Below are 26,024 nucleotides of genomic sequence, written 5' to 3'. Positions count from 1 at the left end.
AAACGACACATGTGGAGGCATCCGCATATATCTGCATAGCCTGTGTACCCCTCATCCGCAAATATGAAACCAGCTTTAGTGCTCTGCTTTCCGATACAATGCTCTGTATCCACTTTATAGCAACAGATAGATTTTTTCCAATTAGTTTTTTGCATACATAGGTTTAAGGGGGGATCAGCAGTTTGCTGGTCCTGTGAAAGTGCTGACAGTTCTAAAGAGGAACCTTTTTGTATAATTATATCATCGGCATCACTGTGAAAGTAAAATCTTAATCTGGCACCGGCTGCTCCAGCAACGGCTCATTTACACTGCTTATCACTAGCTGGGAACATGTTTTTGGGTCATTGGTCATTTATTAGCCTATTTATAGAGGCCAACTGCAGTTCAGATGTGCACAGAACGATCAGTAATAGATTGTTCTCGACAGCACAGGTACTGTTTAACAGGATGATGTGCCGCTGAGAACTATGATCTTTTGAGCAACCAAAATGTAATTCATATATATTAATATATACAGTATATATATGATATATATTATATATTAATATAATTTCACCTGACAAATGGAGCATTTTTTTTTCCTTAGTTGACAGGCAGCCTGTTTGACTGCATAATTAACATGAAAGCATTCCTAGGAACACTCGTTCAGCATTATGCAGTGTAAATGCTTTGATGGTGATCGTTAAATCTGAAGTGCATGCCTACCTCTGCCAGGAGTTTCTAAGTTATTTTATATTCTGATTTTATGTTGTTAGAAGCATTTCCTGCTTTGCGACCATTATTTTAATTCATGGACCACCTTTTTAACCCCTTCATGACCGATTTTCCTTTTTTGCAATTTAGTTTTTCCCCCCTCCTCTTCCAAGAGCCATAACATTTTTATTTTTTCCCTCAATATGGCTGTATGAGGGCTTTTTTTTTGCGGGATGACTTGTACTTTTGAATGGCATCATTGATTTTACCATATAGTGTACTGGAAAAGGAAAAAAATTCCAAGTGCAGTCAAATTACAAAAAAAGTTGAATTTCATATATTTTTTTTTAATATGTTCACTATATGGTAAAACTGAGGTGTCAATATGATTCTCCAGGTCAGTATGAGTACTCAGATACCAAACATGTATCTTTTTTTATATTTAAATGGTGAAAACAATTCAGAAATTTGTAAAAAATAAATTTTTGCTTCTGTCGCCATTTTCTGAGACCTGAAGCATTTTCATATTTCAGGATCTGGGACTGTGTGAGAACTTATTTTTTGCAGCTCAAGCTGACGTTTTCATTGGTATCATTTTGGGGTGATACAATGTTTTAATCACCTGTTATTTAATTATATTGTAATTTGGCGGTGGCCAAAAAACGTAATTCTGGCTTTTTGATTTTTTTCTCGTTACACTGTTTATCGATCAGATTAAATGTTTCTATATTTTGATAGATCGGATATTTCTGAAAGCAGTGATATCAAGTATGTGTATTTGTTTTATTGTTTTATTATCAATACAATAGGGCAAAAGGGGGTGATTTGAACCTTTGTGGGTTTTTTCATTTTTTTCATACTTTTAAAACCTTTTTATGAACACTTTTTACTGAATTCAATAGTCCCCTTTGGAGACTTGAAGCTGAAATGGTCCGATTGCTTGTGATATACATAGCAGAGCTTTAACCATGGGCTGGAGTTCACAGGAGACTCACAATGACAGGCATGGGCTCATCAACAGAACCCCGGCTGTCATGAAAACCTATCGGCGTCCCTGTTACTTGATCGCTGGGTGCCAATGGGTGGGATTAAGGACTCATTTTGTGTAGGCATGTATTAAATTCCGCTGTCAGTGATTGACAGTGGAATTTAACAGGTTAACAACCATGGGCGGAACACTGCTCCACTCACGTCTGTTAAAGGCACTTGATGGCTGAATAAATCAGTCATCATGTGAGGGGAAAGATGTAGACTCCATGCGCGAGATCATATGAAAGACAGGAAACGACCTTTGACATAAATATGTCAAAGGTTGTGAAGGGGTTAAAGGGAACCTGCAAAGTGATCCTGAACCACAGGCACCATGAATCTGTCTATTTACAGAAATCTATGATTTACTGTGAAACTTTATGGCATTTCAGAGAAAACAATAGTTTAAAAAGGAGCACGGAATGAGGAGATAAATTATAAGGGTGGGAACACACATAGGGGGAGATCTAAAGAAGTCAGCAAAGACATGCACATCCTGTTTAAACTACATTTTCTATGCAGTGACTCAATGGTTCATGATAAAACACAGAGAGCAGCAATTAGGGAGCTCATCCCCGATTCATGCTGCCTGTGCCTCAGGCAGCATACATCACCTGGCATGTTCCCTACAATGCAAACTATTGAAGAAGCACTCCCAGAAAGGCCGGCGTCACACTAGGCGTATGAAAATACGGTCCGTTTTTTATGGCCATAATACGCAGTAATTGTCCCAAAATACAGTTCCGTATTCAATGCGAGGATGCGATTTTTACCCACAAATTTATCCGTGTGTCATTCGTATGGCCTGCTGGATGAACTCATATGAACTCGAGCCTGGGAACTTTTCAGAATATTTTCCCAGGCTCGAGTTCATATGAGTTCATCCAGCAGGGGGCGCATCACCGCGACTCGAGGTAACTACAGTACATTCCCCTGCATTCCATTCATTCACCAAGTTTTACAGGCAGGAGCACAGCTGCATTAGCAGAGCTCCTGTGTGTAAAATGATTTAACCCCTTCAGATGGATTTACAGCTTGGGACAAAACTGAATGACGGAACATATGGAATATTGTTGTTTGTTTTTTTAAACTTTATTTCAGGTGACAAGGGTCTTCAGGTGGATTGAGAGTATAATAAAATATTAAAACACCATGTGTCTTTATTTCATTAAAATACTTTTTAATAATGTGTGTGTGTTTAATTAACCATTTCGTACTATTGGATTAATAACACAGGTCAACAAAAAAAAATTTTTTTTCTGGTGTCCAAAATATTTAAATGAATTTGGGGTATTTTTGGGGTGCTGATTCTGAATATGCTATCAGTTTTGCCAGATTGGCTCAAGTTTTTGAGATTTTTGGTATCTTATTTATAGCACTTGTTGGTAAATGCGACGCATCATCTCATTAATTTCTTTGGATTAGTACTTGAACTGAGCAGTTCTCAATATAGTTTTGTGTTAATTAGTGTTCTAAAAGTTTGTTCATAGCTTGATTTTTGCACTAACTTTATGTTGTTGTCTGTTTTCCAGTGAAAAGCATGAACTCATCAAGAAGAAGTTGTCTTAACGATCCAGACTCATTCTGTTACATTTGTGGTGAATACACACTGCCAAAACATAGAAGAAACATAACAGACTTCGTAAAAAAAGTGTATTTTGCCTATTTTGGGGTTATGCTTGGGGACCAAGACAAGTTTTGGGCACCACACATAGTGTGCAAAGCATGTATCGAATTATTACGAAAATGGAGCAAAGGACAAAGAAAAAGCTTCAAATTTGGTGTTCCAATGGTGTGGAGAGAGCCAAAAAATCATCATGATGACTGTTATTTCTGTGCAGTGCAAGTGCAAGTGCAAGGATTCAATAAGCATAAGAAACGAAAATGGGAGTAACATGGAATCTGCAAGAAGGCCTGTCCCTCATTGTGAAGATGTGCCTGTACCTGTGTTTACCATAAATAACAGTCATCATGATGATTTTTTGGCTCTCTCCACACCATTGGAACACCAAATTTGAAGCTTTTTCTTTGTCCTTTGCTCCATTTTCGTAATAATTCGATACATGCTTTGCACACTATGTGTGGTGCCCAAAACTTGTCTTGGTCCCCAAGCATAACCCCAAAATAGGCAAAATACACTTTTTTTACGAAGTCTGTTATATTTCTTCTATGTTTTGGCAGTGTGTATTCACCACAAATGTAACAGAATGAGTCTGGTTCGTTAACACAACTTCTTCTTGATGAGTTCATGCTTTTCACTGGAAAACAGACAACAACATAAAGTTAGTGCAAAAATCAAGCTATGAACAAACTTTTAGAACACTAATTAACACAAAACTATATTGAGAACTGCTCAGTTCAAGTACTAATCCAAAGAAATTAATGAGATGATGCGTCGCATTTACCAACAAGTGCTATAAATAAGATACCAAAAATCTCAAAAACTTGAGCCAATCTGGCAAAACTGATGACATATTCAGAATCAGCACCCCAAAAATACCCTAAATTCGATGAAATATCTTTGGCACCAAAAATGCTGTTGACCAGTGTAATGGATAGGTGTCATAATTGACGCCTCTCCATTATTAACCTGGCTTAATGTCACCTTACAATAGCAATGTGACATTAACCCTTCATTACCCCATATCCCACCGCTACAGGGGAGTGGGAAGAGAGAGGCTAAATGCAAGAATAGGCGCATCTTACAGATGTGCCTTTTCTGGTGTGGCTGGGGGCAGATGTTTTTAGCCAGGGGGGGTCCTATAACCATGGTCCCACTCTAGGCTATTAATATCTGCCCTCAGTCACTGGCTTTCCCACTCTGGCGGAGAAAATTGCGCGGGAGCCCACGCCAAATTTTTCCGTGATTTAACCCTTTAATTTAATAGCTACAGACCCCAAATTTGACACACAGACACTTCTTACATTAGTAAAGAGGAATATGTAATAAAAGAAGGGATATGAGATGGTTTACTGTATGTAAGCCATGTCTCATATCCTGCCGGGTTTGTGAAGGAGAGAGGAAAAGTCGGCAATTGAATTACTGGCTTCTCTGCTATCTAGCGCTGAATTAAATATAAATATATATATATGTGTCTCACTGACATATATATATATATACAGTATATATATATATATATATATATATATATATATATACATTCTATGTGTACACATTTATTCTACCTATTCTATTCTATTCTGTCAGTGTGATTTTACTGTACACCGCACTGAATTACTGGTTTTTCTATAGAACACCGCTGCATATTTCTCGCAAGTCACACTGCTGGTCCGTGTGTAATCCGTAATTTTCTCACCCCCATAGACTTTCATTGGCAGATTTTTTGCGCAATACGCTGACAAACGCAGCATGCTACGATTTTCTACGCCCGTCACACATACCGTATATTACGGATGCATAATATACGGCAGATAGGAGCTGCCCCATAGAGAATCATTGGGCCGTGTGCAATGCGTATTTTCTGGACGTATTTTCTGCGCTCATACGTCCGTAAAACTCGCTAGTGTGACGCCGGTCAAACATTTATCATTTGGTCAGTTAATAATTGGCAATCTGTTAATGACAGCACCATTATTTTGCCTAGTGGTGTCATTTTTCTTGAATTATCTCTCAATTTTTTTCCTCTGTTGTACCACAAGCCTCTGACTCCCAAATCATACAGCCTCTTACGTGTCTATGAAATGTTTTCTTCACTATGTGTTCATATGAGACTCACATTAAGGCTGGAGTCACACTAGTCTGTAATACTTCCGCTTTTTTCTCGTCCGTATTACACTTGCGAGTGAAATCGCAGCATGCTGCGATTGTCCGCGTATCTCAGCTGAGAAGCGCCAATGTAAGTCTATGGGGGCGAGAAAAATACAGATTACACACGGACCATCAGTGTGACTTGCGAGAAATTCTGAGGCATTGGGCAGGTGACAGGAAAGGCTCAGCCATTATTTGCTCATTTTGCAAGTGTCTGAGAAAATCTTACCATACGGATGAGATACTGATGACACACGGATACTTTTTTGAGAAAAACGCATCCTGGCATTGCACACGGATGAAATACGGATCACCATACGGAGAACATTTGTGCGATTCTCGGCAGACAAAATCGGGCAGATTTTTAATACATTGTGAATGACTCCAGCCTAAAAGCGTATTTCAAGAATTGAAAGTTAGGATACGGCACAACTTACTGATCACTCAGGGTCGTTTCTGAGGGACCGCAAGCAATTCCTAGAATCTGCATGTGCGCTGAATATATTCCTCTGGTGCCGTTCGTTCGTTTTCTTCTATTTTGGAAATCCCTAGAATGGGGCTGTGGATCCCAAGATCATGGCTCTTGAATGGAGTGGAAATATATATATACAGTACTCAGTCTTCGCTCTATTAATTAAGTATGATGCTGCCAGAGAAATCCAAGATCAGTGCTTGGCAATTTTTGACAGTTCCATAAACAGTAAATTACCAGAGTTCGGACCTCTAGTAATCAGTCAGTTACCCACTATCATATGGGTAGAGCCCGGGTAACTATAAAATCTGGAAATATGCCTTTCAATAAGATTTCCAATGAATAATAGCAGAATGGAATGGAGATAACAAGTCAAGAGAAAAGCAACAGGTAAGAAAATTGACTGTACATGCTGTTTTCTGGAAGCCAATTAAGAAAAATGTTTCTGGAGTGCTTCTATAATATAGCAGAATGATAGAATCATCTTTTAATGGTAGCAACATTTGTATGCTTTACATGTATGTCTATGCAGGGGATTGGGAACTCTGTATATAAAAACATGAGACTGTAATACAAAGGTATAATGAAAGTAATCAGCACTGAATTTTGGATCTAAAAATGACGATAATAAAACATGTAGATTCATTTATTAGAAGTGAATTGGACTCCTAGAAGGGATTTGTATTGCTGAATATGGTTTGTAATACTATTACAGGAATGACCGTCCTCCACTTTCATGAACAGTTGGGATGTGATTTACGTATGTCATTTAGACATTAGGCTTTTGTCCCACGCATTTTATTTTTTCACTAACATATTTGAAAGTGATAAACATCACATAAAAATACTTACGGTTTATCTCCATTGCGTACACTGTTCAGAAAAAAAGATACAATACATGAGAAAGTCATAAAAATCACATTATAGAAATGATATATGGTAGAACCAAGAAAACGATACATTAAAAAATAATATAACTTATAATCTATATTTTGATCTTCACTAATAACTATTATATTATATCTGTTCTCTTTATCTTTGTTCATGTTCGGTGATTATCTATACATGGAAAAGGATGTCATAACAGATACCACAAAACATAATAATTGTTATCAGTTTATATTTTGAAAGAAAAACTGATGAAGAAACTGGCAGTGAAATCCAGTAGTGTCCAGTGCAAGGACAATGGAGGGAGGTAACGTACAGGCTGTGAGATGTCAATCAAGCCAGAAGGAGGACCAACTAGTTTGACTGTTTTGGAGAATAATTCCACTTTCTTGCCTTCCCCGACTTCTTACTGCCATTTGAAGACATTATTTTAAGAGTAACTAATTACTTTTTTACAATTATCATAAAGGCATTACAAAGTTATGAATGTTTGCAATATCCTTCTTTACTTTTTATGCATTCTTCACTCACAAACACTACACTGCAATGCTTCAATATCTAGTTTATGCTCTTTTAGAAGCTCCTTTCAACTGCTGCCCAGCAATATCCATACACTGCATGCAAACAGTCTGTGTACGGGAATTCCCGTCTGAGTATTGGTTTAGGAGCGGAAAGTCCCACACACACAGACTGAATATAGTACATGGATCTTGCTGAGCATCAGCTTTTAAAGGAGCATAAACTGGGCACTGAGACAGGAAATAACATAATGAGAAGAGAGAGAAGGAAGTAAAATAAGGTAATGCCATGTATTCCAAAAATTCATACCTTGTAGTTCCTGTAGGATAATTACTAAAAAAAGTTTAATTAGTTACTGTTAAAAGTTAATATTGACATTAACCTAGATCTACCAGAACATAGAAGATCATTACTGTGAACCTGTTAACATTTTGGGTAAAAGGTTGAGGGTTGTCGGCTGATGGTTTGGACGATTTTTCAGTCAACAGCTATAGCGCCCGACACAAGAGGACTCCCTCACTGAGCGTTTCTGTGTTCTTTAAGAGAACATTTCCGGAGGCAGCTTATCTCTTAGAGAAAAATAGATTTACAATCTGAAATCAGACACACTGAATCTTTATCTCCACTGATTCCACTGCTTTTGCCTCCATATTGGACTATCAGCCAAACCAGTTGATATTGACTGATGTTAGTGTAAAGGTACCGTCACACTCAGCAACTTTGCAATGAGAACGACAACAATCCGTTACGTTGCAGCGTCCTGGATAGCGATCTCGTTGTGTTTGACAAGCAGCAGCGATCTGGATCCCACTGTGCCATCGCTGGTCGGAACTAGAAGTGCAGAACTTTATTTTGTCACCAGGTCGGCGTGTATCGTCATGTTTGACATCAAAAGCAACAACGCGAGCAACGAGCATAGGGGGCGTTGCAGCGTCTCCTTCTAGCCAGTCGGTACACTCCGGCTGTTTGACATGGAGCTAACAACCAGCGAGAATGAGAAGTGAGTCGCCGTTACGTCACTGGATCGCTCCTGCATCATTCTGGAGCTGCTGTGTTTGACGTCTCTACAGCGACCTAAACAGCGACGCTCCAGCGATCTAGTTTAGGTCGGCTCATTGTCTATATCGCCGCAGCGTCGCTGAGTGTGACGGTACCTTAATGTGTGTGGGGACCTTTATTTCTGTTGACAGGTTTAATGCATGTGAATACATGTCGAGTGATTGCCAACCTGTTTACACTTTAGCAAAATCGGGAAACAGGTATTCCTAGGAATGCTCTTTCCTAATAATTGTGCCGTGTAAATGCACCCTTACAGTATGGCCACTTTTATGACAAATAGCTACCATTAATTGCAGCTGCTATAAAGCACACACACACCTTACTGCACTGTTTGTATGGATATCAATGTAGAAAGTAAGTATGTGACTCTAACTTGGTGATTCCAAGCGATATTTGTACAAATAATAATGAAACGGTCATTTGTTCTACATACTACATAAAGCGGCATGTAAAAGTTTGGGCACATCTGGTCGATATTACTGTTATTGTAGTTAAGCAATTTGAAGATAAAATGATCTTTAAAAGGCCTAATTTTAAAGATTACACATTTCCTTTGTATTTTAGACAAAAAAAAATATTTTCATGTTTTACATTTAAAAAAATTACAAAAAGGAAAATGCGCTGATGCAAAAGTTTGGCCACCGTGCATGGTTAGTGCCTACTAGCGCCCTTTTTGAAAGTATTACAGCTTCTAAACACTTTTTGTAGCCAGACAAGAGTCTTTCACTTCTTGCTTGAGGGATTTTCATCCATTCTTCCTTGGAAAATGTTTCCAGTTCTGTGAGATTCCTGGGTTGTCTTGCATGCGCTGCTATTTTGAGGTTTAGCCACAGATTTTAAATGATGTTCAGATCAGGGGACTGTGAGGGCCATTTGCAACTTTCAGCTTGCGCCTTTTGTGGTAGTCTATTGTGGATTTTGACGTGTGTTTAGGATCATTATCCATTTGTAGAAGCCATCCTCTTTTCAACTTCAGCTTATTTACAGATGGTGTTATGTTTGCAACAAGAATTTGTTGAAATTTCATTGCCAATGCCATTGGCTGCAACACAACCTCAAAGCATGATTAATACACCCCATGCTTAGTGGTTGGTGAGATGTTCTTTTCCTGAAAATTCTGTGCCCTTTTTTCTCCACACATACCTTTGATCATTGCGGCGAAAGAGTTCTATTTTAATCTCATTGGTCTTGTTTCTAAAATGCATCAGGCTTGTTTAGATGTTCAAAAAGGGGATAAAATTAAGCACACCAGTAGGGCTTCAGAAACTGTGAATCCTGCAGTGGATACAAATACAGTGCCACCCTTCTGTATTAGTAGCTATAAACAGGTATATATATAAAAATAATCCGCGCTGGGTTCTCCAGTTTTGTGACCACTAAATACCTCCAAAAAACAATAAATATTTGCACCTTTTATATGACTTTAAAAAACTATTAAAAAATAAGTTTGTGCTGTGTTTTAAAATAGCTCCACCGTGGAGCACGACATTACCATAAGGAAATTCTGAGCGAGATAATAAATTGATTTTTTACCTGGTGCGGTATAGTCGATAATGTCCACAGTTCCCTTTAGTCGGTCTTTGTAAAAGTCCAAATGTGGAAAAATGCGGCTTCGGTGGAGTTTTTTTTCCTCTTTTGCTTTCACGTGAGCGGGCTCCAGGCAGTGCCCCGGCCGGCGGCAAACAGCCCTATGCTCGCTCACTGCTAGTAGCGACTATGCGCTGTTGTGCAGCTCTCGGTTCTCTGCCTCTGCAGGACCTTGCGTGACGTCACGGTCATGTGATTGCTCACGTGACTTGCTACAGATAGCACGGTGGACCAATTTCCTACTAGTTTCGGAATAGGGCATATTCCTTCATCAGGGATTGTTTAGATGTTCGTTTGCATACTTCATACCCTGAATTTTATGGTGAGGATGCAGGAGAGGTTTTCTTTAGATGACTCTTCCATGAAGACCATATTGTGCATGTGTCTCTGAACAGTAGAACAATGTACCACAACTCCAGAGTCTGCTAAATCTTGAAAAAGGTCTTTTGCAGTCAGGGGGGGGAGGTCTGATTTGCCTTTCTAGCGACTCTATGAGCAGTTCTCGCTGAAAATGTTGGTTTGTCTTCCAGACCTTATTTTGACCTTCAGACTATGTGCACACGTAGCAGAATTGTCGCGGAAATTTCCGCGGCAATTCTGCGCCTCCTGCCGCGGGTATATCGCATGCAGAATTTGCATGCATATACCCACAGAAAACTAGCGTTTTGCAAGCATAATTAGCTTGCAAAGTGCTAGCGTTTTCCAAGCGATCTGTAGCATCGCTTGGAAAACTGTTTGACAGGTTGGTCACACTTGTCAAACATAGTGTTTGACAAGTGTGACCAACTTTTTACTATAGATGCAGCCTATGCAGCATCTATAGTAAAAGACAGAATGTTAAAAATAATAAAAAAAATAAAAAAAAAGGTTATACTCACCTCAGCGGCTTCCGTTCCTAATGCTGTGTTCAGGACCTTCCATTGACGTAGCGGTCACGTGACCCGCGGTCATGTGACCGTGACGTCATCGCAGGTCCTTCACACACACCACAGAAGCCGTTGAGGAGGTCGGGCCGCCCGAAGGTGAGTATATCGCTATTTTTTATTTTAATTCTTTTTTTTTTAACACTTATATGGTGCCCAGTCCGTGGAGGAGAGTCTCCTCTCCTCCACCCTGGGTACAACCGCACTTGATCTGCTTACTTCCCGCATGGTGTGCACAGCCCCGTGCGGGAAGTAAGCAGATCAATGCACTCCTATGTGTGCAGAATCGCCGCGATTCCGCAATTTTAATGAACATGCTGCGTTTTTTTCTGGATTGCGATTCCGCTCAGGAAAAAAATGCAGCATGTGCACAAAAAATGCGTATTGCATTCTGTTACATAGGATGCTTAATGTGAGCGTTTTTTTCGCGGTTTTATAGCGTTTTTATAGCGAAAAACCGCGAAAAAAACGCAAAAAATCTGCTACGTGTGCACACAGCCTCACTGTTCCTGTTAACTGCCACTTCTTAATTACATTTTGAACTGAGGAAAGGGCAACATCCACCATTTTCATTTTCAGTGCTAGGCAGCTGCTTGTAAGAACTCACGGCTGCTGTTTTTTAGTACAAGGTTAGAGGTGGCAAGGTTTTTATAAAGCTGCAAAATTTCCATCACTTGGCCTTTCAATGATAGTGAACAAGCCATAACTCTAATAGGCTAATCAAGGTCTAAAACCTTGGTCAAATTGCTCTTAGCACACAAATCTCCAAGGGTGCCAATAACTTTTGCATTTTCCTTTTTGTAATTTTCAAAATGAAAAAAACAAAAAATTACAATATATACAGTACAGACCAAACGTTTGGATACACCTTCTCATTTAGATTTTTCTGTATTTTCTTGACTATGAAAATTGTACATTCACACTGAAGGCATCAAAACTATGAATTAAGACATGTGGAATTATATACTTAAAAAAAAGTGTGAAACAACTGAAATTATGTCTTATATTCTAGGTTCTTCAAATTAGCCACCTTTTGCTTTGATGACTGCTTTGCACATTCTTGGCATTCTCTTAATGAGCTTCAAGAGGTTGTCATCAGGAATGGTCTTCCAACAATCTTGAAGAAGTTCCCAGAGATGCTTAGCACTTGTTGGCCCTTTGCCTTCACTCTGCGGTCCAGCTCACCCCAAACCATCTCGATTGGATTCAGGTCTGGTGACTGTGGAGGCCAGGTCATCTGGCGCAGCACCCCATCACTCTCCTTCTTGGTCAAATAGCCCTTACACAGCCTGGAGGTGTGTTTGGGTTCATTGTCCTGTTGAAAAATAAATGATAGTCCAACTAAACGCAAACCGGATGGAATAGCATACTGCTGCAAGATGTTGCGGTAGCCATGCTGGTTCAGTATGCCTTCAATTTTGAATAAATCCCCATCAGTGTCACCAGAAAAGCACCCCCACACCATCACACCTCCTCCTCCATGCTTCACGGTGGGAACCAGGCATGTAGAGTCCATCCGCTCACCTTTTCTGCATCGCACAAAGACTCGCTGGTTGGAACCAAAGATCTCAAATTTGGACTCATCAGACCAAAGCACAGATTTCCACTGGTCTAATGACCATTCCTTGTGTTCTTAGCCCAAACAAGTCTCTTCTGCTTGTTGCCTGTCCTTTGCAGTGGTTTCCTAGCAGCTATTTTACCATGAAGGCCTGCTGCACAAAGTCTCCTCTTAGCAGTTGTTGTAGAGATGTGTCTGCTGCTAGAACTCTGTGTGGCATTGACCTGGTCTCTAATCTGCTGTTAATCTGCAATTTCTGAGGCTGGTGACTCGGATAAACTTATCCTCAGAAGCAGAGGTGACTCTTGTTCTTCCTTTCCTGGGGCGGTCCTCATGTGAGCCAGTTTCTTTGTAGCGCTTGATGGTTTTGCAGCTGCACTTGGGGACACTTTCAAAGTTTTCCCAATTTTTCGGACTGACTGACCTTCATTTCTTAAAGTAATGATGGCCACTCGTTTTTCTTATCTTAGCTGCTTTTCTCTTGCCATAATACAAATTCTAACAGTCTATTCAGTCAGTAGGACTATCAGCTGTGTATCCACCAGACTTCTGCACAACACAACTGATGGTCCCAACCCCATTTATAATGCAAGAAATCCCTTAAACCTGACAGGGCACACCTGTGAAGTGAAAACCATTTCTGGTGACTACCTCTTGAAGCTCATCAAGAGAATGCCCAGAGTGTGCAAAGCAGTCATCAAAGCAAAAGGTGGCTACTTTGAAGAACCTAGAATATAAGACATATTTTCAGTTGTTTCACACTTTTTTGTTAAGTATCTAATTCCACGTGTTAATTCATAGTTTTGATGCCTTCAGTGTGAATTTACAATTTTCATAGTCATGAAAATACAGAAAAATCTTTAAATGAGAAGGTGTGTCCAAACTTTTGGTCTTTACTGTATATATATATATATATATATATATATATATATCTGTTTATACCAAGGAAGGTGACGGGCACAAGGTGGCATTCTTTGCGTCTGGAGGAGAGAAGGTTTTTCCACCAACATAGAAAAGGATTCTTTACTGTTAGGGCAGTGAGAATCTGGAATTGCTTGCCTGAGGAGGTGGTGATGGCGAACTCAGTCGAGGGGTTCAAGAGAGGCCTGAATGTCTTCCTGGAGCAGAACAATATTGTATCATACAATTATTAGGTTCTGTAGAAGGACGTAGATCTGGGGATTTATTATGATGGAATATAGGCTGAACTGGATGGACAAATGTCTTTTTTCGGCCTTACTAACTATATATATACTAGATTGTGGCCCGATTCTAACGCATCGGGTATTCTAGAATATGCATGTCCCCGTAGTATATGGACAATGATGATTCCAGAATTCGCGGCAGACTGTGCCCGTCGCTGATTGGTCGAGGCAACCTTTATGACATCATCGTCACCATGGCAACCATTATGACATCTACGTCGATACTGTGCCCGTCGCTGATTGGTCGAGGCCTGGCGGCCTCGACCAATCAGAGACGCGGGATTTCCAGGACAGACAGACAGACAGACAGACAGAAAGACAGACAGACAGACGGAAAAACCCTTAGACAATTATATATATAGATATCTATATATATAATTATCTAAGGGGTACTTCCGTCTGTCTGTCCCAGAAATCCCGCTTCGCTGATTGGTCGCGGCAGCTGCCTGTCATGGCTGCCGCGACCAATCAGCGACGGGCACACTCCAATTAGTCCCTCCCCTACTCCCCTGCAGTCAGTGCCCGGAGCAGCGTTGCATGTCGGGTAATGTAGTTCTCTCGCTCTCTTACTTCCGGTCTGTGATTCAAACTATGTGACGATCAGGAACTACATCTCCCAGAGTGCAGTGCGGCTATGGACGTGTGGACGGCAGTGAGTAGCCGGGCGGAGAGTGAATGTGATTTCTTTCTTACACATCATCAGTTCCCGGACACGGAGAGCCCCGGAGCCGGCAGTCAGGTCTGTCATACTGTATGCACGGGCGGAGAGAGCGCTGAATTATGGAGTAGTAAAACTTCAGCTCCCAGCATGCCCAGATGTATTTAGCGCAATATGTGAACGATGCCTGTTTTTGAAAATAAAGTTGATTGACAGCGCCATATATTCACTACATACAATCAAATCGCTGCTTTCACTAAGCTGCCATATGAACTGGAGTGTAATTGGTGACGTAATGCGCACATGGCCCTCATTCTGGGCAATAAACTACGTAACTGGGCAATATACTACGTGGCTGGGCAATATACTACGTGGCTGGGCAATATACTATGTCACTGGGCAATATACTACGTGGCTGGGCAATATACTACGTGGCTGGGCAATATACTACGTGGCTGGGCAATATACTACATAACTGGGCAATATACTACATAACTGGGCAATATACTATGTGGCTGGGCACTATACTACGTGGCTGGGCAATATACTACGTAACTGGGCAATATACTACATGGCTGGGCAATATATCTGTACTACGTGGGCTGTGCAATATACTTCGTGGCTGGGCAATATACTACATGGCTGGGCAATATACTACGTGGGCTGTGCAATATACTATGTGGCTGGGCAATATACTACATGGCTGGGCAATATACTACGTGGGCTGTGCAATATACTACGTGGCTGGGCAATATACTACGTGGCTGGGCAATATACTACGTAACTGGGCAATATACTACGTGGCTGGGCAATATACTACGTGGGCTGTGCAATATACTACGTGGCTGGGCAATATACTACATGGCTGGGCAATATACTACGTGGGCTGTGCAATATACTACGTGGCTAGGCAATATACTACGTGGCTGGGCAATATACTATGTGGGCTGTGCAATATACTACGTGGACATGCATATTCTAGAATACCCGATATAATTGTCTAAGGGTCACTTTCGTCTGTCTGTCCTTCTGTCTGTCTGTCACGGATATTCATTGGTCGCGGCCTCTGTCTGTCATGGAAATCCAAGTCGCTGATTGGTCGCAGCAAAACAGCCACGACCAATCAGCGACGGCCACAGTCCGGAAGAAAATGGCCGCTCCTTACTCCCCGCAGTCAGTGCCCGGCACCCGCATACTCCCCTCCAGTCACCGCTCACACAGGGTTAATGGCAGCGTTGACCATGGTGTAACGCACTCGGTTAACGCTGCTATTAACCCTGTGTGACCACGTATACTACGTGGCTGGGCAATATACTATGTGGCTGGGCAATATACTATGTGGCTTGGCAATATACTACATGGCTGGGCAATATACTACGTGGCTGGGCAATATACTACGTGGGCTGGGCAATATACGTGGGCTGGGCAATATACTACGTGGGCTGGGCAATGTAATACGTGGGCTGGGCAATATACTACGTGGCTGAGCAATATACTACGTGGCTGGGCAATATACTACGTGGCCATGCATATTCTAGAATACCCGATGCGTTAGAATCGGGCCACTATCTAGTATATATATAACTAGATGGTGGCCCGATTCTAACGCATTGGGTATTCTAGAATATGCATGTCCACGTAGTATATTGCACAGCCCACGTAGTATATTGCACAGCCCACGAAATATATTGCCCAGCCACGTAGTATATTACCCAGCCACATAGTATATTGCCCAGTTACGTAGTATATTGCCCGGTGACGTAGTATATTGCCCAGCCACGTAGTATATTGCCCAGTTACGTAGTATATTGCCCAGTGACGTAGTATACAGCACAGAGCCACGTAGTATATTGAACAGCGACGTAGTATACAGCACAGAGCCACGTAGTATATTGCCCAGTCACGTAGTATATTGGCCAGTCACGTAGTATATTGCCCAGCCATGCAGTATATTGCCCAGCCACGTATGTCACAGGTTAAAAAAATAAAAAATAAACATATACTCAACTCCGAGGGCCCCTTGTAGTTCTGTCGCCTGTGTGCGGTGCAGGCGGCAGCTTCCGGTCCCAGGGTGTGATGACGTCGCGGTCACATGACCGTGACATCATGGCAGGTCCTTCTCGCACACCATCCTTGCTACCGGAACCTGCCGTTTGCATGGAGCGGTCACCGAAGCATCGCGAGGAGCGGGAAAGGCGGCGGAAGGTGAGTATATATTTTATTTTATATATTTTTTAAATTATTTTTAACATTAGATGTTTTTACTATTGACGCTGCATAGGCAGCATCAATAGTAAAAACTTGGCCACACAGGGTTAATAGCGGCGGTAACGGAGTGAGTTACCCGCGGCATAACGCGGTCCGTTACTGCTGGCATTAACCCTGTGTGAGCGGTGACTGCGGGGAGTATGGAGCGGGTGCCGGGCACTGACTGCAGGGGAGTAGGGAGGGACTAATCGGACTGTGGCCATCGCTGATTGGTCGCGGCAGCCATGACAGGCAGCTGGCGAAACCAATCAGCGACTTGGATTCCATGACAGACAGAGGCCGCGACCAATGAATATCCGTGACAGACAGAAGGACAGACAGACAGAAGTGACCCTTAGACAATTATATAGTATATATATATATATATATATATATATATATATATATATATATATATATATATATATATATGTTTTCCTAAAATGCATGGGAAAATTTGTCATCTTTAACTATAGACCTTTTAGAGATCATTTCATTATCAACTTAAGTGTTCACAATAACAGTAATTTTTAATAAGCCTCTTCTAGTGCTCCCGGTGTCTGTCATTGTTTTATACTCTGATGTCTTTCTGCAGCCACTAACTGAGTTCTGCGTTTGTGCCCAAGTTAACGGCACAAGTTGCTGAGTTCAGGTATTGGATACAGCAGCTCTGTTGACGTGACAGTGCAGCAAACAATAACAGACCCCAGAAGGAGCATTAGAGACTCGGCGCTGAATCCAGGGAGGGTGAGTAAAGAACATTTTATATTTTAAAAACAAATTGCAGATGAGACACCGGGGTTTACTAAAATTAGAAAATACCTTTTATGATACTGATATTACTGTATTTTTCAGACTATAAGACACATTTTTTTCCTGCAAAAATGTGGCGGAAAATGGGGGGTGAATCTTATAGTCTGGCAGTGGTGGAGAGGTGGAGGAGCGGCATCGGCGGAGCAGCGGGTCACAGAGGCAGGAACCAGCTGCTATGGTTAACTCCTGTGCCCGCTGCTAAAGAGAAATGAATATTCACTGCATTCCACGTCCATAGGTGTGGAATTCGGTTAATATTCTTAGTAGCGACACGCGTGACAACTGGTAGCTGAAGGAAACGGCGGCTGACACTGTGCACGCTACTGAACAGCAATGAATACTCACTTCTTTCTGCGCACACAGTCCCGGCGTGCAGAGCAGTGAGTATTCCGGCAGCTGTCCTTGACTTACAAGCATAAAGCAGCTGCTGGCATCAGAACAAGATGCTGCGAGGGAGCGCTGGGAAGGTAAGTGTAATTTTTTTAATGCTTTCTGATGGGGCCATGCATACCAGGATGGGGATGGGGGCCAATCATAGCAGGATAAGGATGGGGCCATACAAACCAGGAGTGGAATAGGGGCCAATCATACCAGGTTAAGGATGGGGCCCTGCATACCAGGATAGGGATGGGGCCATGCATACTAGTACGAGATGGGTACCCTGCATACCAGGATAGGCATGAGGCGATCATTCCTGCGAGGACAGGGATGAGGGGACCATTCCAACCAGGATAGGGATGAGGGGGCCATGCCTACCAGGCTAGAGATAAGGGGGACATGCATACCAGGCTAGGGATGAGGTGGCCATGAATACCAGGATGTGGATGAGGGCTATGAATACCAGGATAGGGATAAGGGGGCCATGCACAACAGAATAGGGATAAGGGAGTCATGCATACCAGGATAGGGATGAGGGGGCCATGCATACCAGGATAGGGATAAGGAGGCCATGTATACCAGGATAGGGATGAGGGGGCCTTGCAGACCAGGTTGGGGATGAGGAGGGTCATCCATACCAGGATAGGGATGAGGGGACCATGTGTATCAGGATGGGGATGAGGGGACCATATATACCAGGATAGGTGATATTAAGTACAGAATTGACCACATTTTTTGCTTCAATTTTTTTCCCTAATTTCCTCCTCTAAAACCTAGGTGCTTCTTATGGTCCGCTGTGTCTTATAGTCCAAAAAATAAAGTATGTATTCTCTTTAAAACCTCAAAACTAAAATTGTAAATGTTTGCCATAATCTTTATGGCTTTACCATCATACTCATTCAAACATTTTGTAATAAATAAAGCAATCACATTTTAGAAAGGTAATATTGTTTTGTATGATCGTGCTTTCGCCTTACAGATTCATACATTCTCCAAGAATATATATGGTTTACGTAGCCCTTAAGTCCACTGGCAAGGTTGAACAAGTGCTTCTCATGTTACAGGTTTTTTTAAACTGGGTCGGGTTGCATTAACTTTCCTTTTATCAGCTGTTACCAATGGGACAGCACAATGTAATTGTTCCCTATCATAAAATATTAAATTTATTTATTTATTTACTAAAATCAATAGATTTGTTTGTTCAAAAACCTGCAGTCCTCCAAATTACAACGTCCTATGAAAAAAGATGTCTTACACTGGTACTCACCCCCTATTAAAATAAGGGACGCTTATCTATAAAAGTGTATCTAGATGTGCTCCAATGAAAACTTTTGAATCGAGCCCCCTGCTCATCACCACGTTATGCTCATCAATGACAGGCCCTTCTCCATTTTGCCAACTGTCCACTCTGAGAGAACCACCTATTCCTCACGGGTCAACACGCCGTTTTCCATCATTGTGTCAGCCCCCCGTTTTCACATAAGTCAATCCTCATTCCCTGCATGGGTGGACCCTCCTCTGTTGTGCAAGCCCCCTGCTCTAATAGAACCACTTCCTTCACCCACTTATCACTGCTGGACCTTAATCCATTGTTCCTGCCCGGCATATGCCCTGTTGTCGTAGATCACATAGCAGTTGCTATGGCTATAGTTCGACCCCTGCTTGCATCATCATTATATAATATATTGTGCCAGATATCCACATGTCAAGTAGTTGGAGGATAAGAGTAGTAGTCTGCTTGCTGATGTAATTCAAGAATCCAGAAGACGTTGTACAGGATTGACCATGTGGGTTATTTCCACGCATTTCAAAGCTGGAGCAATTTCTTCATCAGGAAAACCACACTATATGATTTTGGGGTTCTCCTGATGAAGAAGTTGGTGCAACTGTGAAACGCATTTAGAATAAACAGCATTGTCAATCATGTGCAACATCTCCTGGATTTTTGAATTTCATCAGCAGGATAGACTACTACTCCTATCCTCCCAATACTTGCTTTATACAGCGGGCTATCCCGAACTGAGGGTACTGCAGCAGCTGTCAATCCATGATCCCTTGGCTGTGGGTTTAACAAACCCAAAAGGTGAGCAGTATACTCCTCAACTATGCACATGTGTCTATCAGATAATCTCCCTTTTGCGCTTGGTGTTCTCTTGTTTTCTCTTAGACATCCATATACATGTCTCCCGAAGTGATTTTACAATCCATGCTTGCTATATCTCTCTATCTCCCAAAGCAGTAAAGGTTTCCACCACTTTTTAATTTTGACCATGTGGTAAGTCATAATGAATGTCACACTATAGTGGGTGTGGGTAGAATGGACAATGTAGTGAAGATAAATCATATTCTGCCTTTTACTCAATCTGAGTAACCTGGTCCCAATTTAGGTAACATCTATTCACCAAATTATAGATTGGAAACTAATGGAGGGAATATTCACTTTTTGGAAAAAGAGATGATAATTATAGCTTCATTCATCTCTAATAATTATCAATGAAATGTGTGTGGGATGTAAATATCCTGCTAATGACCAGAAACATGATTTTTGTTAGTATATATATTTTACAATAAGGAGAAGAAGCCAACATATAAAAACAACGTAGTGAAGTTTACACTCCAAATTAAAGCAGAAAATCTGTTAATTTGGACTGATCATCTGCCTGGGAAACAGCAAGCAGAGTCTTACTATGAACTCTAGTCTTACGGTCAATCTGGTCTGCAAACACCTCTCCGTAGATCATCCAGTATGGCATGTAAAAGATGTTGCGGGCTAGCCTCCATGAAGGCTCCTCATCTGGGTGCAAGATGGCCTGTCTTGCCACACCAAAGCTCATCAACACAACCAGCATTATGATCACAAAATACAGCATGTCAATCATCTATAAAATAGAAAATAAAACAAATGAAACAAGCAGCACATTTATAAAATGCTGGTTTATTTATTGATTTGATCTATCCATAGAAAACATGAAATAAGTGCAGTTACACTCTAAAACAGGATATCAGAGTAAGGCTGGTTTCACATTGCGGTTGTGTCCGCAGCGTTTGTACCGCATATATCCGCATGCGTTGTGTATTCCTATATTTAACATTAGCGACGCATGCGTTTTTGTTTGTTCGCGTTTTGCCGCATGTGTCGTTTAATCATTTGCGGCTTGGCGCGGAAATGCAACATGTAGTAATTTTTAGAGGCGTCAATTTGCCGCCTGGAAACGCATGCGGTCGATTGCGCAAGGTTTGCGACAAAAAACGCATTGCTGTCTATATAAACGCATGCGTTTACAAGCACATGCGTTTGGTTGCGTTCTTGAACGCATGCGTTTCAATAGAGAAAAACATGTCTAGACACTGATAAGCCACCCCCCACCATCAAGGTGATAAAGGGAGGGTGTGGACAGTTGCAGGTCACTTCTCACCAGACACTGAAGCAGACGAGACGCAGGCTACATCCTTGGAGGAAAACAAGACACTGAACAATGTGAGTATATCCTATCCAATGCCTTCATTTTCTATTTTCTGTCTCTACATGTCCTAATTTCTTGCATTTCTTTATTTCTACATGCATCAGAATGTCTTCTTCGGATTCTTCTGGTGAGGAGTTTCGTCCTGGGCCGTCGGAAGTAGAACATGTCAGTGAGGTGAGTACTTGCCTCATCAGATTGGTAAGTATTCACTGTCACATCGACACATGTGACAATTTGATTTTTTCTTTTTTTTAGAGCTCTTCTACTGCGGCAGAGACAGGGCAGGAGCAGCGGAGTCAAGGTCCGGTGGAAAGACGGCAGCGGGTACGTATACAAGGCTGACTGTTTACTGTATCCTCAGTGTAATATTTTTGAATCTTCCTTTCTTTCCATTCGTATTTCTTTACTTTTTTCTTCTGGAATCCTTTTGTATGTTGACTTTCCTATTCATGCCATTTCTCAGCATCTTTTTTCTTCATTTTCCTTATGTTAATTGAGCAAACTGTAATGACTTTATTTAATTTTTAAGTTTCACAACGGGAGGATGATCTAATTGAGAATGACCTCCTCATCTCCCTGGTCCAGGACCGAGTCCCGTTGTGGGACACCCGGGATCCACTGCACTCAAACAACATCACGATCCGGCGCTTATGGAATGAGGTGGCCCAAGCGATGTGGGATGGCTGGGACAACGCCCCGACACGGGTCCAAAATGCATTTGGTAAGTATTGCACTGCAGTGTGAAGCAGCAGAGACCTTGGCCGTGCTCACTCGACTGTGTGTGATGAAAGAAACTCTCAGGAGTTTCTCTCATCACACACAGTTGTGTGAGCACGGCCAAAAGTCCTTTTTCTGACCACAATTTTTTTTTTAACAGTAGCCAAAGTCAAAACACGTTGGCGTTCGATGAAGGACCGCTTCAACAAGGACCTGCGTCAAGAGAGCAGTGTTCCCAGTGGTTCAGGAGCAAGGATCAGACGATACAAATACCTTCGAGTTCTGGCATTTTTAAGACCGGTTCTTGCCCAGAGAACGTAAGTATCATATGCATTAGGTTGTATTGTATTGCCATAATCTGTATTTTTATATTCCATAGAACTTTGCATCTGGTTAATATTTGGTATTAATTTTCTTTTTCCTTTTTTCACAGCACATACAGCACTACTGTTGGCCCAGGTTCTGGAGCGGTCCTTCATCCGACAGCCAGGGACCCGTCCCAGCCATCCAGCATCGCAGCAGCAAGTGGGCCTTCCACACTAACTGGAGACCAGGGAGCTCGTCCATCAGGTCTTCCCCTTTCGCAGTCCTCTTCCACTGCCCCTTATTTTTTGGGCTCCTCCCGGCAGCGGCAGAGGGCTTCGGACAGGTCACTCATGCCCGAGTTTTTGCACTTGAGCTCGGTTTTACACGAAGCAATCAAGGCTTTGGGTGACCGAATGGATGTTTCACATAGCCTCTTGAATGCACGTATCCAGGAGGTCAGCAAAAGCCTTGATCAAGTGAAAGCCGACCTCCAGAGGCCAGCACATCATTTATTTAACCAAATTGAGCAGGGCATGTCGGAACACCTTACTCCTGATCTCCAGCTGAGTGTCATGCAGGCCTGCAATGCTGCTTACATGCAGGCTATGCAGCAGAGTCGGTATTTCCAGCAGACAGTGGCGGCATATCCACCTGTGCCTTCACTGTCACGATTGACCTCAATGCCGACCTCTGCTGCATCCCACTGCACGGCCACCTCAATTCCTTCCACAGCCGGACACCACTACAGCACCACCCATGCCGAGTGCAGTTGGACATCCCACCGCCACCACCATGACATCCGCTGCTCCTGTTTGGACCTCCTCCACTGACACCGCGATGCAGCAGGACCCTGGCACGGCCTTCCGTACCGCCACCACCACGATGCAGCAGGACCCTGGCATGGCCTTCCGCTCTACAAGCGCTATGGACTCTGGCATGGCTACACGCTCTACGAGCACTATGGACTCTGGCATGGCTGCACGCTCTATGAGCACTTTGGACTCTGGCATGGCTGCATGCTCTACGAGCCCTATGGACTCTGCCATGGCTGCACGATCTACGAGCACTATGGACTCTGACACAGTGCAGCCGGACCCTGACAGGTCACCCACCACCACGCCACGCCATATGAGCCCACCAAGACCTCCCACAACCAGGCAAACAAAAAAAAACACACAAAAAAACAAAACAGAGGACTCTTAGCATTCCTCCCCCCCCCCCTCCTAATGTGTCTGTAATGTCAGGTTTGTCTCACCCTTCCAGTGCTTCTCAAGCCTCTCATGTGTCAAGCTCCATCCCCGAACTTCCAAACCCTTCTAGTTTCATTGCCCCTTCTCCTGCCACCTCTGCGTCGTCCACGGTTAGCCAGGCCTCAGTGCTTCACACCCCCCATTTATATCACTCTACCCCAAGCTGGCGCAGTAAATAATTTTTTGGGTTGTGTAAAAATAAAAAAAATTTGATTTGCCACAATTATGTTTGGTTTATTGTGTCTTCCGCCGCCGGCAACACACACTGTGCACCAAGAAACTTCGCCACACACTTACTTTTTGGCCCACATCATATCTCCAGTAGTTAAAAAAAAAATGCAGCTTTGTGTGTCTTTAGTATACAGATATGAGGTGGGCCAAAAAATGGCTCCTTGGACATGAGCAAGCAAATCCCGGAACGAGTCTTGCGACATCCTTGTGTATTCCTGGAATTTCTCCGGGTTGGCATTAAGCTCGCCATACAGCATGTGATAGGCTCCACGGCTCTCACGTAGTTCGATAATGGGGTGCCTCCAAAAACGCCTACGTTGTCTCCTCCATCTTTCGCGATTTCTGTCTTGCTCCCAAGCAAAAGCACAGGCAAGAAACAGCTTGATGCTTAAATCCAGGTTGAAATAAAAGCTCTCCATGTGAAGATCTATCATGACACAGGATACAGTAGCAAACTGTTAAGATTTCAGTAGCCCTAGGATCTATATATAGAGATTCCATAACACACGCCCTCTGTAGTCCCATTGGCGGTGTCTGGTTATCTTGATTTTTCTCTTGTGAAATTTCTCATCATGCACACCAAAAATGCAAACGCAGAAAAAAACGCATATAAATGCGTATAAACGCGTACAAATGTGGCGTTTTTTTAACCGCATGCGATACCGCATGCGTCTAAAAAACGCCGCGTTTGTATGCGTTTATATGCGTTTTTTCCACCACTTGCGGATGCGTTATAAACGCTGCAGATTTAAACGCTAACGTGAAACTAGCCTAAGCTGAACAAAATACACTCCTTTCCTGTAAATAAATTCATCCATTGTATGATGGAACACACAAAAACTTTTAAAGTACTTTTGATTTCAATTCTTCCCCATTTACAGGATCTTCGCTTGCTGTCAGTTAACATGCTGTCAGAAAACGTCATTATTTTCACACAGGTACTAAGCTCAATGGAAAAAAATAGCTCTGATACAGTTAGCTAACTGTCAATATATAGGGTTGGTCTCAATAAACATATCAGCATATAAAAAATATAAAAAATTCTATGCTGACTTGTAACTTACCATCTTTCCGATCATCATGACGTAGGGTCCGAGGTATTTGTTGACTCCAAAGATATCCAAAACCCGAATATACCAAAAGATGATATCTACACAGTATATAACCCGTCCGTAACCCATATATGGCTGATTTTGTAGTCTGAGCATTGCTCCGATTAGAAACACTGAAATGGCTACAAGATCAGTGATATTCCAGTATTCTTGTAACCAAACCTTTACTTTCTGGCTCAGCTTTCCTGGTTCAGACATTAGAATCTACAGGGAAAAGTGGATTGACACAAAGAAAGTGGAAAAAATAATCAACAGTGTAAAAACACTGACTGAAATTCAGTTCAACATGAATTCTGGTATTAACATAAGTCATTTTGTTAAAAATGTGCTGAACTGTTTATTACAACTTTTGTTAGTACCTTCTATTTGGAATGTAATAAATGACCCCTGTCACGTATTTCAAATGGCAGCCCAGCCCGTCTTAGTCCCATGCTAGGATGGCCTGAAGTCTGAAGAATCTCAGCTCCTGAAACCTGTGTCTTAACTGACAAAGGAGCTGTATAATACGCACACAGAACAATGAGCTATAGAGAAAGACTGTGCCAGCAGAAGAAATAAATCTTCTCCTCAGCTGACTGAGCACAAAAGATATTTTTCTCCTGCCTCAGTCTTCTCTAAACAGTCAGCCAAGGAGAATATGTATTTCTTGTGATGTCACAGCCCTTCTCTTTGGCTAACAGATGCATGCTTGCTTGTGATATAGCTCCTCTGTCAGTTGAGACAGTGTTTCTTCAGATTAGAGCCTATCCTGACTCACTTTGAGGGGTGCAGTTTTTAGAATGGTGTACCAATAGTTGTTTTCTTTCACATAGGCCCCTCAAAGTCACTTAAAAAAATGGATTTGTAAATTTTTTTTTTAATAATGAGCAATTGACGATCAAATTTTAACTCTTCTAACTTCTTAAAAAAAATTAGTTTAAAACATTATTCACATATGAAGTAGACATATGGTAAATGTTATTTATTAACTAATTTGTGTGACATAACTACATAATCTCTGGTTTAAGGGCATAAAAAATTAAAAGTTTTAAAACTGCAAAAGTTTCCAAATTTTTGCCAAATTTCTGATATTTTCACAACTAAACGCAAGTCATATCAAACAAATTTTACTACTATCATGAATTACGGTATGTCACAAAAAAAAAC

General features: G+C 41.9%; 1 protein-coding gene across 1 annotated transcript in view; it reads right to left on the bottom strand.

Moving 5' to 3' along the window:
• TRPM1 (transient receptor potential cation channel subfamily M member 1) overlaps positions 1 to 26,024 on the bottom strand; it is an 84,477-nt gene that overhangs the window by 18,177 nt on the left and 40,276 nt on the right. Inside the window, exons 14-16 of the mRNA XM_077263921.1 lie at positions 24,831 to 25,082; positions 20,503 to 20,677; positions 6,816 to 6,836 (exon numbers count right to left, since the gene is read on the bottom strand). Coding sequence (XP_077120036.1) covers positions 6,816 to 6,836; positions 20,503 to 20,677; positions 24,831 to 25,082 — 448 coding nt within the window. The remainder of the gene's footprint in view (positions 1 to 6,815; positions 6,837 to 20,502; positions 20,678 to 24,830; positions 25,083 to 26,024) is intronic.

This window comes from Ranitomeya variabilis, chromosome 5 (assembly GCF_051348905.1).
Source record: "Ranitomeya variabilis isolate aRanVar5 chromosome 5, aRanVar5.hap1, whole genome shotgun sequence".
Lineage (NCBI taxonomy): Eukaryota > Metazoa > Chordata > Amphibia > Anura > Dendrobatidae > Ranitomeya > Ranitomeya variabilis.
This window is presented reverse-complemented; position numbering and strand designations above follow the sequence as displayed.